General features: G+C 47.8%; 1 protein-coding gene across 4 annotated transcripts in view; it reads left to right on the forward strand.

Moving 5' to 3' along the window:
• kdm5ba (lysine demethylase 5Ba) overlaps positions 1-16,917 on the forward strand; it is a 676,108-nt gene that overhangs the window by 441,475 nt on the left and 217,716 nt on the right. For all 4 annotated transcript variants that reach the window (XR_011935801.1, XM_072480724.1, XM_072480725.1 and 1 more), the window contains exon 17: positions 9,684-9,834. Coding sequence is in view for 3 of the 4 variants with exons in the window: in XM_072480724.1 (XP_072336825.1) it covers positions 9,684-9,834 (151 nt within the window). In the remaining variant the exon portion in view is untranslated. The remainder of the gene's footprint in view (positions 1-9,683; positions 9,835-16,917) is intronic.

Genomic DNA, 16,917 nt, shown 5'->3' on the forward strand with positions numbered 1-16,917 from the left:
GACCACTATTCCAGTAAAATTCGTTCCGGCTTCTCTGAAACCCCAAATTATCGCCACCAAAGGGTGGTCCACCACCCCCTCCACTATCCTAGCGAAGACCGCGAACACTCCGTCCAGAATCTTCCCAATTTTTCGCAACCCCAAGATATGTGCGCGTGATTTGCTGGCCCCCGCCCACACCTCTCACACTCATCCGCTACCCCCTGGAAGAATCCATTCATTCTCGTCCGAGTCATCTGCAACCTGTGTGTCATAATATACATCTATGCATACAATGGAGTGCAGACAGGCAGTGACTGACACACAGGATAACCAGTAGGCACACAGAACAGAGCAGCCAATCACCAGACAGGACACGACCACTATATAGCCAGAGGGCACCAGTTTTCCCACTCTCTCGGGACCCAGCCTCTGAGACAGTCAGAGTTAGTGAGCTGGCCAGTGCAAACACCATGTGATAGCTAGTAAGTCTGGTTAGGCTAGTATCAGGTCTCCAGTCAAGTCACCATAGTGTCAACCCACAGTTGAACATGTATAATAGTTTAGATGTTAAATTAAATTGTGTTGCATCTTATCAAGTGTTGGAGGTCTGTCTCTCGCTACACTGCATCAAGTGCAGTCCACATCAACCCAGCCTACCCAACACATTATGGTACCAGTGAGTGATGCTGAAAATTGACGGACCTACCTTGAGTGAATCAGCGTTGACCAGCAAACAACCATCTGGTGACATGGAAAACGTCCACCCTCCTCCGCAGCTCCGCGTCGCCGGCAACCTCGGTGCAAATTGGAAGATCTTCAAACAAAAGTTCCAACTCTATCTAGAAGTCACCGACCTCGAGGCCGCATCGGACGCCAGGAAGATCGCACTATTCCTCTCCACAGCTGGGGACCACGCCATCCACACCTACAACTCCCTTACATTCGCTGAAGGCGAAGATGAGACAAAATTTAAAACAGTCCTACTGAAGTTCGACAGCCACTGCGACATTGAGGTGACTGAGAGCTTTGAACGGTACGTTTTCCAGCAGAGGCTTCAGGGTAAGGATGAACCTTTTTCAATCCTTTCTGACCCATCCTCGCGCAGTCATGTAACTATGACTTGACCACTGATTCCATGATCCGGGATCAGATCGTTTTCGGGGTCCACTCCGAATCCCTTCACCAGCAGCTCCTGAAAGTCAAGCAGCTCACCCTCACCATCGCCATCGAAACGTGCGTTCTCCACGAACATGCTAACAATCGGTACTCCTACATCAGGGCAGCAGAAACGGCAAAGCTAACCTCCCACGAGGCGGAACAGGTGCAGGCCATCGCACAAATGCATGGCCAAAGAATTGACGAGAGTGGCCATTCCACTTGCTTTTCCCGGGCCCGTGCATGCGCGCCACGACCAAGGGGACGGCGAGACCGACGACCAGACTGCACAGGTGTGTACGTTGTTCGACCGAACTGTGCATGCGCGATGGCGCACGGAACGCGCTGACGTTGGCGTCATGATGTGTCTGAATTGTGGCTCCTCCCATTTAAAGCAGCAATGTCTGGTAAAATCACAACGGTGTCTACAAGTGTGGCAAGCTTGGCCACTACGCAGCCCTTTGCTGATCTCCACTGCCCAGCATCCATCGATCCCAGCCGCAGCGCAGAAGCGTCCATTCAATACAGCAGGTCATACCAGACTCCGACCCCGACAGCCCAACAGATCCTGATGCTGCGTGCCTCAAATCTCCATATTGGGTGGGCATTATTACGAAACATGCGCTGCCTTTCTCCAAGACAGCGAAGCACCTCCCGATCCTCAGCGTGGATCCCGACGACGAGTGGTGTGCTGTCCTCACAGTCAACAAGGCTCGCATCCGGTTCAAACTGGACATTGGCGAACCTCATCTCCAAATCCGATCTCAACACCATCCGCGTCAGACCAAGCATTCTTCCACCTGCCTGCCAGCTCCTTGACTACAATGGCAATGCCATAGCTGCCAGTGGCTCATGCCAACTCGGAGTTTCCAATAAGTCATTTAAAACGACACTGCGATTTGAGATCGTGGGACCTGACAGAGCATCCCTGCTTGGTGCTCGGGCCTGCAAACGTCTGAACTTTGTTCAGCAGGTCCACACCATGTCATCCTCACAGGCGACGGCCTCACCTGATGAGAACTTCTAGGCTGCAATTGATGACATCATCACGCAGTACCACAGCGTGTTCGACGGAATGGGCACACTCCCATACCAATGCAAAATCCTGCTCAAACCAAACACCACCCCTGTGATCCACGCACCACATCGGGTGCTGGCACCCCTCAAGGACCGCCTCAAGCAGCAGTTACAGGACCTCCAGGACTAGGGCATCATATCAAAGGTCACAGAACCCTTCGGACTGGGACAGCTCCATGGTTTGCGTCAAGAAGCCGTCAGGGGAGCTTCGAATCTGCATCGCCCCAAGGATTTAAACTGCAACATCATGAGGGAACATTACCCGACACCAAAACGAGAGGAGTTGACCAGCGAGATGGCTCATGCCAAACTCTTTACGAAGCTGGACGCCTCCAAGGGGTTCTGGCAAATACAGCTGGATGCATCCAGTCGGAAGCTGTGCACATTCAATACACCGTTCGGTCGCTACTGCTACAACCGGATGCCTTTTGGCATCATCTCTGCCTCAGAGGTATTTCACCGCATCATGGAACAGATGATGGAGGGTATCGAAGGAGTGCGCGTGTATGTTGATGATGTCATAATCTGCTCCACAACTCCTCAATAACACATCGATCACCTCAAGCAGGTATTCCACAGAATCCATGAGCATGGCCTCCGACTCAACAGAGCCAAGTGCTCGTTCGGTCAATCAGAAATCAAATTCCTTGGTGACCACATCTCGCAGCAAGGCCAGATGCTGACAAGGTCTCGGCGATCAATGCCATGAAGACCCCAGAGGACAAGAAGGCAGTCCTCCGCTTTCTAGGGATGGTCAACTTCCTCGGGAAGTTCATTCCCAACATGGCAGCACACACCACAGCCCTCTGCCATCTCATCAAAAAGTCGACGGAATTCCAATGGCTGCCCGCTCATGAGAACGAATGGTGTGAGCTGAGGGCAAAACTCACCATAGCCCCGTTTCTGGCACTCTTCGACCCTACCAAAGAGACCAAAATATCCACTGACGGGAGCCAGGACGGTATTGGGGCGGTGCTCCTTCAACGGTATGGCTCTTCCTCATGGGCCCCAGTTGCGTATGCCTCCAGAGCCATGACGCCCACTGGTACACTCAGATTGAGAAGGAATGCCTGGGCCTCCTAACGGGAATCAACAAATTTCACGACTATGTGTATGGCCTCCCAAAATTCACGGTTGAGACGGACCACAGGCCACTAGTCCACATAATCCAGAAGGATTTGAATGACATGACGCTTCGGGTACAACAAATCCTTCTCCAGCTACGCTGCAATGACTTTGAACTTGTTTACACGCCTGGCAAAGAAATCATTGTTGCAGTTGCCCTTTCCAGGTCTATCACCACACCGTGTGAACAAACTGACTTTGTCTGCCAAATCGCAGGTGCAATTGTGTGCCTCCAACCTTCCGGCCACTGATGAGAGGGTCATCCAAATTCGTGGGGAAACGGCCAAGGATCCTCTGCTACAGCGTGATGCAGCACCTCACGAATGGCTGGCAGAATGGACAGTGTCCACAGTTTTACAACGTCAAGGACCACCTGCCGGTGGTGGACGGCATCCTCATGAAGCTCAATAGGATTGTGACTCCCCAGAGCACGCAAGCTATGGTGCTCGGCCAACTCCATGAGGGTCACCTGGGGAATCGAGAAATGTCGACGCAGAGCTCGAGAGGCATTCTATTGGCCGGGCATCAGCCAACACGTTGCCAACTGCCCCACATGTCAAAATTTTCAGCCAGCTCAACCCAAAGAAACTCTGCAGCAACATGAGATAGTGACCTCCCCATGGTCCAAAGTCGGTGTCGACCTTTTCCACGCCAAGGGGCGTGACTATGTCCTCCTGGTCGACTACTTCTCCAATTACCCTGAAGTGGTGAAACTGTCCAACCTTGCGTCGAAGGCGGTGATTAAAGCATGCAAAGAAACGTTTGCCAGGCATGGGATACCGTTCACGGTGATGAGTGACAACGGTCCCTGTTTTTACAGCCAGGAATGGTCTGATACAACTTTCGTCACGTAACCTCCAGCCCCCACTCAAACAGGAAGGCCGAAAAAGGGATCCATATCGTCAATAGATTACTATGCAAGGCTGCAGCCTCAGGCTCCAACTTCAACCTGGCGCTGCTGGCATACAGAGCATCCCTGCTGTCCACTGAGTTGTCTCCCGCGCAGATGCTCATGAATCGCACTCTGCGAACCACGGTTCCAGCCTTCCATGTTTCAGACCTTGTCCACCTCATGGTCATACAAAAGATGCAGCAGTCTCGGGCCCAACAGAAATCAGCATACAACGCTCATGCCACGGATCTCTCCGAGCTGGTCCTAACTGACCGTGTTCGTGTGCAGTTGCCTGACGGCGGCTGGTCCGCCACAGTTGTGGTGGTCAAGCAAGTGGCCCCGAGATCGTTCCTCGTCCTCATGGCTGATGGCTCCTTCCTACGACGCAACAGAGTTCCACGCCCGCCACCTAACCATGATGTCCCGCCTCACACAATGCCTCCTCCGGACGTGCCCTACCACGAGGCCACCGATCTACCAGCAATCCTGCCGACCTCTGTGACCACCGCATTGGCGGCGGTCCCGCCTATCCAAGTGCAGGCGGCCCCTGATCCACCCTTGAGGCGGTCAACCAGAATTCGTCGCCCGCCACAGAGACTAAACTTATAGACTGAACTTTTGCACAACTGTGTTACCTTATCGTTTTGACCTCTGTAAATATTGTTGTTACCGTTTCATCTGCCCTATATCTGCACTAGCAACACCTTCCTGTGTACATAAGGTCATTTTAGCACATTCTGTATATAGTCACGCACATATACACATCCACACACACATGCACCTTAATATTTATTATCTCAACACACACAATACAGAACAAAAAAAGGGGGGGGGGGAGAAATGTCATAATATACATCTATGTATACAATGGAGTGCAGACAGGCAGTGACTGACACACAGGATGACCAGTAAGCACACAGAACAGAGCAGCCAATCACCAGACAGGACACGGCCACTATAAAGCCAGAGGGTACCAGTTTTCCCGCTCTCTCGGGACCCAGCCTCTGAGACAGTCAGAGTTAGTGAGCTGGCCAGTGCAAACACCGTGTGGTAGCTAGTAAGTCTGGTTAGGCTCGTATCAGGTCTCCAGTCAAGTTAGCGTTGTGTCAACCCACAGTTGAACATGTATAATAGTTTAGACGTTAAATAAAATCGTGTTGCATCTTATCAAGTGTTGGAGGTCTGTCTCTCGCTACACTGCATCAAGTGCAGTCCACATCGACCCAGCCTACCCAACACATCACTGTGCACCACCTTAAACTTTATGAGGTTCATCCTTGCACAGGAAGAGGTCCCTTTTACCCCACACAGTGCCTGACTCCATACTCCCCAATTGATCTCCCCTCCCAACTCCCCTTCCCATTTGTCCTTGATCCTCATCACCCCTCCCTCACTGCTCCCCCAGCCACTTGTATATATCCCCAATTCTTCCCTTCCACATCCGGAAGCAGCAGTCGCTCCAGCAGGGTGTATGCCGGTAACCTCCAGACCTTTTGCGCAATGTCCCTTACCTGCAGATACCTGAACTCACTCCCTCTCGGCAGCTCTACTCTCTCCCTTAGCTCCTCCAGACAGGCAAACCCTTCCTCCAAGTACAGATCCCTCACCTTGGCCAGCCTCACTCCTCTCCACCTCCTGTATACACCATCCCCACCGGCTCAAACCCATGATTCTCGCACAGCGGCGTTAATACCGACATCCTTCCCATCCTAAAATGCCTCCTCAACTGATTTCATATCTTCACCGTGGACTGCACCACCGGGCTCCCTGAATACCTACTCGGAGCCATTGGCAACTTGCCGTCACCATAGCCCTCAAACTAGACCCCATACAAGATTCCTCCTCCATCCTAACCCATTCTACGACTTCTTCCCACTATCGCCGCCCCTTATCCACATTCATCGCCCAATAATAATGAAGCAGGTTTGGCAATGGCAACCATCCTGCCGCCTCTGCCTCTGTAGCAGGGTCCTCCCGACCGTCGGCACCTTCCCCGCCCATACAAAGTCCAAAATGATCGTGCCCAATTTCCGGAAAAAAGCCTTTGGTATAAAGATCAGGAGAGCCTGAAATATAAAGAAGAACTTTGGCAGAATATTCATTTTCACCACTTGGACCCTCCCTGCCAACGTCAATTGCAGTGTATCCCACCTCTTTAAGATCCTCCCTGGCTTCTTCCACCAGCTTCATTAAGTTCTACATTAGGAGCCCCGTCCATTCCCTCGCTACCTGAATCCCCAAATACCTAAACCTATCCCTCGCTACCGTAAATGGCATCCCCCCTAAATTTGCCCACCGTCCCAGCTCATTCACCAGGAAAACGTTGCTTTTCCCGACATTCAGTTCAGACCCCGACAACCCTCCAAACCTCCCCAGCAGGCCCATAATCCTTCCTATATTCTTCCAGCGGATTTAGGGAGGATTTGAGGGAAAACTTATTTTTCTAGAGGGTGGTGACGGTCTGGAATGCACTGCCTGGGAGGATGGTAGAGGCGGGTGCCTCACATCCTTGAAAAAGTACCTGGATGAGTAGTTGGCATGCCATAACAACCAAGGCTATGGTGCTAGCAAGTAATATCAGGTGGACAGGTCAGGCCGTTCATGCGTTGGTGCAGACTCGATGGGCCGAAGGGCCTCTTCTGCACTAGTATTCTGTAAACTGATGTTAAAAAATTGAAGGGGTTGGGATGCATTGAGTGGCTTCTGGGGACGAGGCTTTGTAACAGCTGAAAAAAATAATAACACAGTAAAACAGTTTCTCAGAGATGAACTAGCAGCAGTGCATTAGAGAGATTGTTACACACTGCTGATAGAATAAATTTGCATTCATGTCCACACAAAAAGTAAAGCGAGAACAATTGTTAAAGATCGAGCCATTCAAAAGAAAATTAGACCATCATCTAAAGAGGAAGAATGTGCAAGGTTATGGGGCGAAAGTGGGGCAAAACCACTATGGGAATTTCTCACTAGGAGATCTCGTGCAATGGGCTGAATGGCCTCCTTCTGCACTGTAATAATGCAGAGCTTTGGTGAAATAAGTGCATCTTGCAGATAATATACACTGCTGCTACTGTCTGTCGGTACAGTATGAAGTCTTACAACACCAGGTTAAAGTCCAACCGGTTTGTTTCGACTCACTCGCTTTCGGAGTGCAGCTCCTTCATCAGTCTATAAGTGCAACCTTCTTGGAGATCCTCTCCATTTGAGCTTGCAGTTTGCGGTGTCGATGTGGTGATGCTGGTGTTGGACTTCAGTGGGCACAGTAAGATGTTTTACAACACCAGGTTGTTAAAATCCTGACTGTCGGTGATTGAGGTGAAGGTGGTTGATGCATGCCAATCAGGCAGGCTGCTTTGTTCTGGATGGTGTTGAGCTTCTTGTTATAGAACATAGAAAATTACAACTCAGTACAGGCCCTTCGGCCCTTGATGTTGCGCCGACCTGTGAAATCCCATCTACACTATTCCCTGATCAGCCATATGTCTATCCAATGACCATTTGAATGCCCTTAGTGTTGGCGAGTCCACTACTGTTGCAGGCAGGGCATTCCACGCCCTTACTATCTGAATAAAGAACCTACCTCTGACATCTGTCCTATATCTATCTCCCCTCAATTTAAAGCTATGTCCCCTCATGCTAGACATCACCATCCGAGGAAAAAGGCGCTCACTGTCTACCCTATCTAATCCTCTGATCATCTTGTATGCCTCAATTAAGTCACCTTCTTCTCTCGAACAAAAACAGCCTCAAGTCCCTCAGCCTTCCCTCATAAGATCTTCCCTCCATACCAGGCAGCATTCTGGTAAATCTCCTCTGCACTCTTTCAATGCTTCCACATCCTTCCTATAATGCGGCGACCAGAATTGCACGCAATACTCCAAATGAGGCCGCACCAGCGTTTTGTACAGCTCCAACATGACCTCATGGCTCCGATACTCAATCCCTCTACCAATAAAAGCTAACACACCATATGCCTTCTTAACAACCCTGTCAACCTGGGTGGCAACTTTCAGGGATCTATGTACATGGACACCGAGATCTCTCTGCTCATCCACACTACCAAGAATCTTACCATTAGCCCAGTACTCTGTCTTCCTGTTATTCCTTCCAAAATGAATCACTTCACACTTTTCTGCATTAAACTCCATTTGCCACCTCTCAGCCCAGCTCTGCAGCTTATCTATGTCCCTCTGTAACTTGTAATATCCTTCCGCACTGTCTAAATCTGAAGCTGAAATCTGTTGGAGCTGCACTCATACGGGCAACTGGAGAGTATCCCATCAGACTCTTGACTTGTTCATCGTAGATAGTGAACAAGCTTTCGGGAGTCAGGAGGTGAAGCACTCATTACAAAATTCCCAGTCTCTGACCTGGCTCTTGTAACCACAGTATTTATATGACTGATTCAGTTCAGCCTCTGATCAATGGTAACCCCCAATGTGTTGATGGATGGGGATTTGGTGATGGTAATGACATTGAATGTCATGGGGAGACAATAATTGTTTTGATAATTTCTTGCATTGTTCAGTGTTCTTTCAGCTTAATAAAAGGTGGGCAGTATAATAATAACTTTATTAATGTCACATATAGGCTTACATTAACACTGCAATGAAGTTACTGTGAAAATCCCCTGGTTGCCACACTACGGCCCCTGCTCAGTTACACAGAGGGAGAAGTAAGAATGTCCAATTCACCTAACAAGTATGTCTTTCGGGACTTGTGGGAGGAAACCGGAGCACCTGGAGGAAACCCACGCAGACACTGGGAGAATTTTCAAACTCCACACGGTTGCCCAAGGCCGGAATTGATCCCGGGTCCCTGGTGCTTTGAGATGGCACCACTGTGCCACCATGCTGCCCCTTCACTGAAAAAGAATGGTTGCAGATGTCTATGGTTTGTTGTGGACTATTGCTAATTGCTTGCTTACTTAGTTCTAAATTGCACAGAAAACCTCCACCCTACCGAAGGAAAATGCATAACTTCCTGAAATGACAGGAATTGAAACAGGAAACCTACAGTATTGATAAAACTAAGACTACATGTAAAATATTATTATTTTGGTGTGCTGACCTAAAGGTGTGAAGGTTAGAATGGGTTTTATTATCAGTTCATTGTTGCATTATAAAAATCCGCATGAAGGTTCTGCACCGGTACAAGAGTTTGAAATATTTCAAATTGAAAAAAAAATTGTTGTTACTTGTAACAGTCCGTTGAAATTTCTGAAGTAATTTTGACATTTGAGCTTTTTTAAATACAGTGCTTCTTCTGAATTTTTTTAAATGTAAATTACTTCTGGAAAATATCGATAACCAACAAACACAGAGCTTTGCCTGAAAGGAGAAACATTATTTTGGTTTCTCATTTTTAAAACATAAATTCTTACGTCTTTTTTAAAAAGGGGAGAGTTGCTTTTCTTTATCTTATGATTGACTTTATCATTTCCACTTATTAGGTCTCTCTGTTTTCAAATCAATGGTGGAGGAAGCAGAGAAGAAAAGTTTTCCAGGAAATGATTTGTTGAAACAATTAAAGGAAGCCATTGTAGAGGCAGAAAAGTGTGCCTCTGTTGCCCAGCAACTTCTTAATAATAAACGACAAACCAGGTGTGTAAAATGTTTGACACACATACTAAGGGATGAGACGACCTGATTGGGAAAGGTTTTCGCTTAGACCGTAAGACACAGGTGCAGAGGACGGCCATTTTGCCCATTAAGTCTGCTCCGCCATTCAATTATATCATAACTGGCCTGATGTGATAATCTGCAACTCCATTTTCCCGCCTTATCCACCATATCCCTTGATTCCTTTACTGATTAAATGTCTATCTCAGGTAAAAGTCCATCTCAGCTTAGAAATTACTTAACGACCCAGCCACTCTCACCCTCTGTGGTAAAGAATTCACAACCTGCAGAGAAGAAGTTCCTCCTCCTCTCTGTTTTAAATGGGTGACCCCTTACTCTGATTATACCCTCTGATCAAAGAACAATACAGCACAGGAACAGGCCCCATCTGCCCTCCAGGCCCGTACTGGTCATGATACCAACCTTTGCCAAAACTCTCAGCATTTCCTTGTGCCGTGTGTTTATCAAGATGCCTTTTGAATGCTTCCACAACCTCCCCTGGCAACGCGTACCAGGCACTCACCACCCACTGCGTATAAAACATGCCTCGCACATCTCCTCTAAATGTGGCCACACAAACCTTAAACCTATGCCCCATGGTGACTGACCCCTCCACCCTGGGAAGAGTTCCTGGCCACCCATTCTATCCAAGCCCCTTATAATCTTGCAGACCTCTATCAGGTCACCCCTCAACCTCTGTCTTTCTAATGAAAACATTCCGAGTCAATTCAACCTCTCCACATGGCAAACACCCTCCAGACCAGGCAACATCTTGGTAAACCTCCTCAGCACTCTCTCCAAAGCCTGCACATCCTTCTTGTAGTGTGGCAACCAGAATTGTGTGCAATATATCAAGTGTGGCCTTACCAAGGTTCTATACAACTAGCAAGACTTGCCAGTATTTATACTTGATGCCCCGCCCAATGAAGGCAAGCATTCCGTATGCTTTCTTGACATTCTTGTCCACTTGTGTTGCCACGTTCAAAGATCTGTGGACATGCATGCCCAGATCTCGCTGACTTTCTAAGTTCCTAAGAGTTTTACCATTTACAGTATATTTTCCCTCTTATGTTCGACCTACCAAAATGCATTACCTCACATTTGTCCGGATTAAACTCCGTTTGCAATTTCTCTGCCCAAGTCTCCAATCTATCTATGTCCTGCTGTTTTTTCTGACAATCCTCAACACCATCTGCCACTCCACCAACCTTGGTGTCATCCACGAACTTACGAATCACACCAATATACTTTCCTCCAAATCATTTATGTACACTACAAACAATGGAGGCCCAAGCAAAGATCCTGTGGATGTCTTGGAGCGGTTACAGGACATTCTGGAGGGGGAGGGTGCACAGCCAGTGATCGTGGTACACATCAGTACAAATGACATAAGTAAAAATGCGATGAGGTCCTAAAAGCAGAATACAGGGAGCTAGGAAGGAAGTTAAGAAATCGGACCTCAAAGGTAGTGATCTCAGGTGCTAGTCAGAGTAGAAATGACAGGATATATTGGATGAATACGTGGCTGAGGAGATGGTGTCAAGGGAGGGTTCCAGATTCCTGGTGCATTGGGACCAGTTCTGGGGGAGGTGGGACCTGTACAAACTGGGCGGGTGACACCTGGGCAGGACTGAAACTGATGTCCTCGGGAGGGCTATTTGCTAGAGCGGTTGGGGAGGGTTTAAACTAATATGCCAGTGGGATGGGAACCTATGCAAGGAGTCAGAGAAAGAGTGATCAAGGACAAAAACAAAAGGTAGAAAAGTGAATAATAAAAGTGATACGTGGAGAAACCAAGGGCCTTAATGCACAGAGCATTTGCAATAAAGTGGATGAACTAATCGCGCAGATAGATATAAATGGGTATGATATAATTTGGATTACAGAGACATGGCTGCAGGGTGACCAGGGATGGGAACCGAATGCCCCAGGGTTTTCAGTATTTAGGAAGGACAGGCAAAAAAGAAAAGTTGGTGGAGTGGTATTGCTGGTTAAAGAGGAAATTAACACAGTAGTGAGAAAGGATATTAGATCTGACAATGTGGAATCTGTATGGGTAGAGTTGAGAAATACCAAGAGGTAAAAAACATTAGTGAGTGTCATATATCGATTCCAAACTGCAGTGGTGATGTTGGGAATGGCATTAAACGCAAAATTAGAGATGCATGTAAGAAGGGAATATCGGTGATCATGGGTGATTTTAATCTGCACATAGATTGGGTAAATCAAATTAGCCACAATGACGTAGAGGAGGAATTCCTGGAGTGTATACGGGATGGTTTTCTTGCCCAATATGAGGAGGAACAAATTGGAGAGCAGGCCATTTTAGACTGGGTACTGTGTAATGAGAAGGGAATCATTGCTAATCTGGCTGTACGAGACCCCCTTGGGGATGAGCGACCATAACATGATATAATTTTTTATCAAGATGGAGAGTGAAATAGTTGATTCAGAGATTAGGGTGCTGAATCTTAATAAATGGAACTACGAAGATATGAGGTGTGAGTTGGCCTTGATTGATTGAGGGGAGTTACTTAAAGGGATGACAGTGGATAGACAATGGCAAACATTCAAGGAACACATGGGGGAACTACAGCAACTGTTTATTCCTGTCAGGCACAAAAGCAAAGGGGGTAAGAGGGCCAATCCATGGCTTACAAAGTAAATTAGAAATAGTATCTGATCCAAGGAAGAAACATGAGGAGAAATTTCTTCAGCCAGAGAGTGGTGGGTCTGTGGAATTCATTGCCACAGAGGGCGGTGGAGGCCGGGACGTTGAGTGTCTTTAAGACAGAAGTTGACAAATTCTTGATTTCTCGAGGAATTAAGGGCTATGGAGAGAGAGCGGGTAAATGGAGTTGAAATCAGCCATGATTGAATGGTGGAGTGGACTCGATGGGCCGAATAGCCTTACTTCCGCTCTTATGTCTTATGGTCTTATACAGATTGGCCAAGAAATAGACCTGAGAATTGGGAGCAGTTTAGAAGTCAGCAAGAAAGACAAAGGGATTGATTAAGAAGGGGAAAGTACAGTACGAAAGGAAGCTTGCAGGGAACATAAAGACTGACACTAAGTATTTCTCTAGATATTTGAAGAGAAAAAGATTGGTAAAGAGAAATGTAGGCCCCTACAGACAGAAACAGGGAAAATAAGGGACAAAGAAATGGCTGAGCAATTGAATACATACTTTGGTTCAGTCTTCACAAAAGAGGACACAAATCATACAGCAGAAATGTTGGAGACTGAAAGGTTTAGTGAGAGGGAAGAACTGAGGGAGATCAACATTAGTAGAGAAATGGTGCTGGGAAAATTGATGAGGTTGAAGGTGGATAAATCCCCAGTGCCTGAGAATCTGCATCCCAGAGTGCTTAAGCTCTGGAAATAGTGGATGCATTGGTGGTCATCTTCCAGGATTCTATAGACTCTGGAACTGTCCCTGCAGATTGGAATGTAGCTCGCATCTCTCCAATATACAAAAAGGCGGGTAGAGAGTAAACGGAATTATAGACCAGTAAGCCTAACATCGGTAGTGGGGAAAATTCTTGAATCCATTATTAAGGACTTTATAGCGGAACATTTAGAAAGCAGTGGCAGGATCAGTCAGATTCAGCATGAATTTATGAAGGGAAAATCATGCTTGACAAATCTGTTGAAATTCTTTGAAGATGTGCAGCACGGTAGCACAAGTGGATAGCACTGTGGCTTCACAGCGCCAGGGTCCCAGGTTCAATTCCCTGCTGGGTCACTGTCTGTGAGGAGTCTGCACATTCTCCCCGTGTTTGCGTGGGTTTCCTCCGGGTGCTCCGGTTTCCTCCCACAGTCCAAAGATGTGCAGGTTAGGTGGATTGGCCATGATAAATTGCCCTTAGTGTCCAAAATGGTTAGGAGGGGTTATTGGGTTACGGGGATAGGGTGGAAGTGAGGGCTTGAGTTGGTCGGTGCAGACTCGATGGGCTGAATGGCCTCCCTCTGCACTGTATGGTCTATGTTCTATGTAACAGTACAGTTGACAAGGGGGAGCCAGTCAATGTGGTATATTTGGACTTTCAGAAGGCCATGCAGTCCCGCATAAGAGATTATTGTGCAAAATTCAAGCGCATGGGATTGGGTGAAATATATTGAGGAGGATAGAAAACTGGTTGGCAGAGAGGAAACAAAGTGTAGGGATTAATGGGCCTTTTTCAAATTGGCAGGCAGTAACCAGTGGGGTACCACAGGGATCGGTGCTGGGACCCCAGCTATTCACAATATATATTAATGATTTGGATGAGGGAACAAAATGTACCATCTCAAAGTTTGCAGATGATACCAAGTTTGGTGGGAGGGTGAACTGTGACGAAGATGCAGGGATCCTACAGCATGATCTGGACAGGTTGGGCGAGTGGACAAATCAATGGCAGATGCAGTATAATTTGGATAAATGAGAGGTTATTCACTTTGGAAGCAAAAACAGGAAGGCAGATTACTACCTGAATGGTTGTAAATTGGGAGGGGGGAGTGTGCAGCGGGACCTGGGTGTCCTTGTGCACCAGTCGCTGAAGGTAAGCATGCAGGTGCAGCAGGCGGTAAAGATGGCTAATGGTATGGTGGCCTTCATTGTGAGAGGTTTCGAGTATCGAAGCAGGGATGTGTTGCTGCAATTATACACGGCCTTGGTGAGGCCACACCTGGAGTATTGTGTGCAGTTTTGGTCCCCTGAGGAAGGATGTTCTTGCTCTCGAGGGAGTGCAGCAGAGGTTTACCAGACTGATTCCAGGGATGGCAGGACTGTCATACGAGGAGAGATTGACTAGGTTGGGATTGTTCTCGCTGGAGTTCAGAAGAATGAGGGGGATCTCATAGAGACTTATAAAATTCTAATGGGACTAGACAGGCTAGATGCATGGAAGATGTTACCAATGATGGGTGCGTCCAGAACCAGGGGTCACAGTCTGAGGATTCAGGGTAAAGCATTTTGGACAGATATAAGGAGACATTTCTTCACCCAAAGAGTGGTGAGCCTGTGGAATCCATTACCACAGGAAGTAGTTGATGCTAAAACATTGAATATATTCAAGAGGTGGCTAGATATAGAACTTGGGGGGGGGGGGAATGGGATCAAAGGCTACGGGGAGAAAGCAGGATTAGGGTATTACATAGAACATAACAGTGCAGAAGGAGGCCATTCGACCTATTGAGTCTGCACCAACCCACTTAAGCCCTCTCTTCCACTCTAGCCCAATAACCCCTCCTAAACTTTTTGGGCAATTTAGCGTGGCCAATCCACCTAACCTGCACGTCTTTGGACGTGGGAGGAAACCGGAGCACCCGGAGAAAACCCATGCAGACACGGGACAGAACGTGCAGACTCCGCACAGACAGTGACCCAGCAGGGAATCGAACCTGGGACCCTGGCGCTGTGAAGCCACAGTGCTAACCACTATGCTACCATGCTGCCCACATTGAGTTGGATGATCAGCCATGATTGTGATGAATGGCGGAGCATCTTCTATGTATCTATCTTCTATGTATCTGTGTATATAACACCACTAGTCACAACCTTCCATTCAGAAAAATACCCTTCTCCCTTTGCCTTCTGTGACCGAGCCAGTTCTGTATCCATCTTACCACCTCACCTCTGATCCCATGTGACTTCACCTTTTGTACCAGTCTGCCATGAGGCACCTTGTCAAAGGCTTTACTGAAGTCCATGTAAACAACATCCACCGCCATCCCCTCATCAATCATCTTTGTCACCTTCTCAAAAAACTTAGTCAAGTTAGTGAGGCACGACCTCCCCTTCACAAAACATGCTGTATATCACTAATGAGTCCATTTTTTCCCAAATGCGTATAAATCTTGTCCGAGAATGCTCTCCATTTATTTACCTACTACCGACGTAAGGCTCACCGGCCTAAAGTTTCCAGGATTATCCCTGCTACCTTTCTTTTCTTTTTAACAAACAATTTATTAAAGCATTTATGGTTTTAGAACAACAAAAGATACAAAAGACAAGATGTAAACATAATTCAGTACGTAACACCCCCCCCCCCCCCAATCAACAACCATACCCAGCCAGCGTAGCTTATACACACAATTCCCAAGTCCCTCCATCTCCTCTTGCTGATCCTGCCTAAACTAAACTAAACTAACTCCCCCTACCCCTCCCCCTCATTCCCTAACTCCCCCCATTTTTGTATTTGCTAACTGTTTAGTTTTCCCCAAAGAAGTCGGTAAACGGCTGCCACCTCCGGACGAACCCTAACATTGATCCTTTCAGGGCGAACTTAATTTTCTCAAGCCTGAGAAACCTGGCCATGTCACTAACCCATACCCCCAATTTTGGGGGCTCCCAGTCCGTCCACGCTAATAAGATCCGTCTCCGGGCTACCAAGGAGGCAAAGGCCAAAACGTCAGCCTGCCTCGCCCCCTGGACTCCTGGGTCTTCCGACACATCAAAGATCGCCACCTCTAGACTCGGCGCCACCCTTGTTTTTAGCAGCGTGGACATGGCATCGGCAAATCCCTGACAGAATCCCCTAAGCTTCGGACATGCCGAAAACATGTGGACATGATTTACTCACACACCTGTCCTCTACCCCAAAAAACCTGTTCATCCGGGCCACCGTCATGTGTGCCCGGTGAACCACCTTGAATTGTATCAGGCTGAGCCTGGCACATGATGAGGACGTGTTGACTCTACTCAGAGCATCCTCCCATAGACCTACCTCTAGCTCACAGCTCATCTTCCCACTTGCGCTTCGTCCCCCCTATCTGGGTTCCCTCCCACTCCAGAAGCTCTTAATAAATTTCCGAGACCTTCCCCTCCCCACCCCCGTTTTTGAAACTACCTCATCCTGTATCTCCTGTGGTGTTAGAAGCGGAAAGCTCGAACTTTCCTTCGTACAAACTCCCTCACCTGCAGATAGCAAAACCCATTGCCACCCGGCAATTCAAACTCCTCCTCCAAATCTTCCAAGGAAGGACAGCTCCCATCGATAAAGAGATTCCCCAGCCTCTCAATACCTGCTCTCTGCCACCTCCGAAACCCCTCCATCCAACCTCCCCGGGACAAGATTGCCACA

This window comes from Scyliorhinus torazame, chromosome 17 (genome assembly GCF_047496885.1).
Source record: "Scyliorhinus torazame isolate Kashiwa2021f chromosome 17, sScyTor2.1, whole genome shotgun sequence".
Lineage (NCBI taxonomy): Eukaryota > Metazoa > Chordata > Chondrichthyes > Carcharhiniformes > Scyliorhinidae > Scyliorhinus > Scyliorhinus torazame.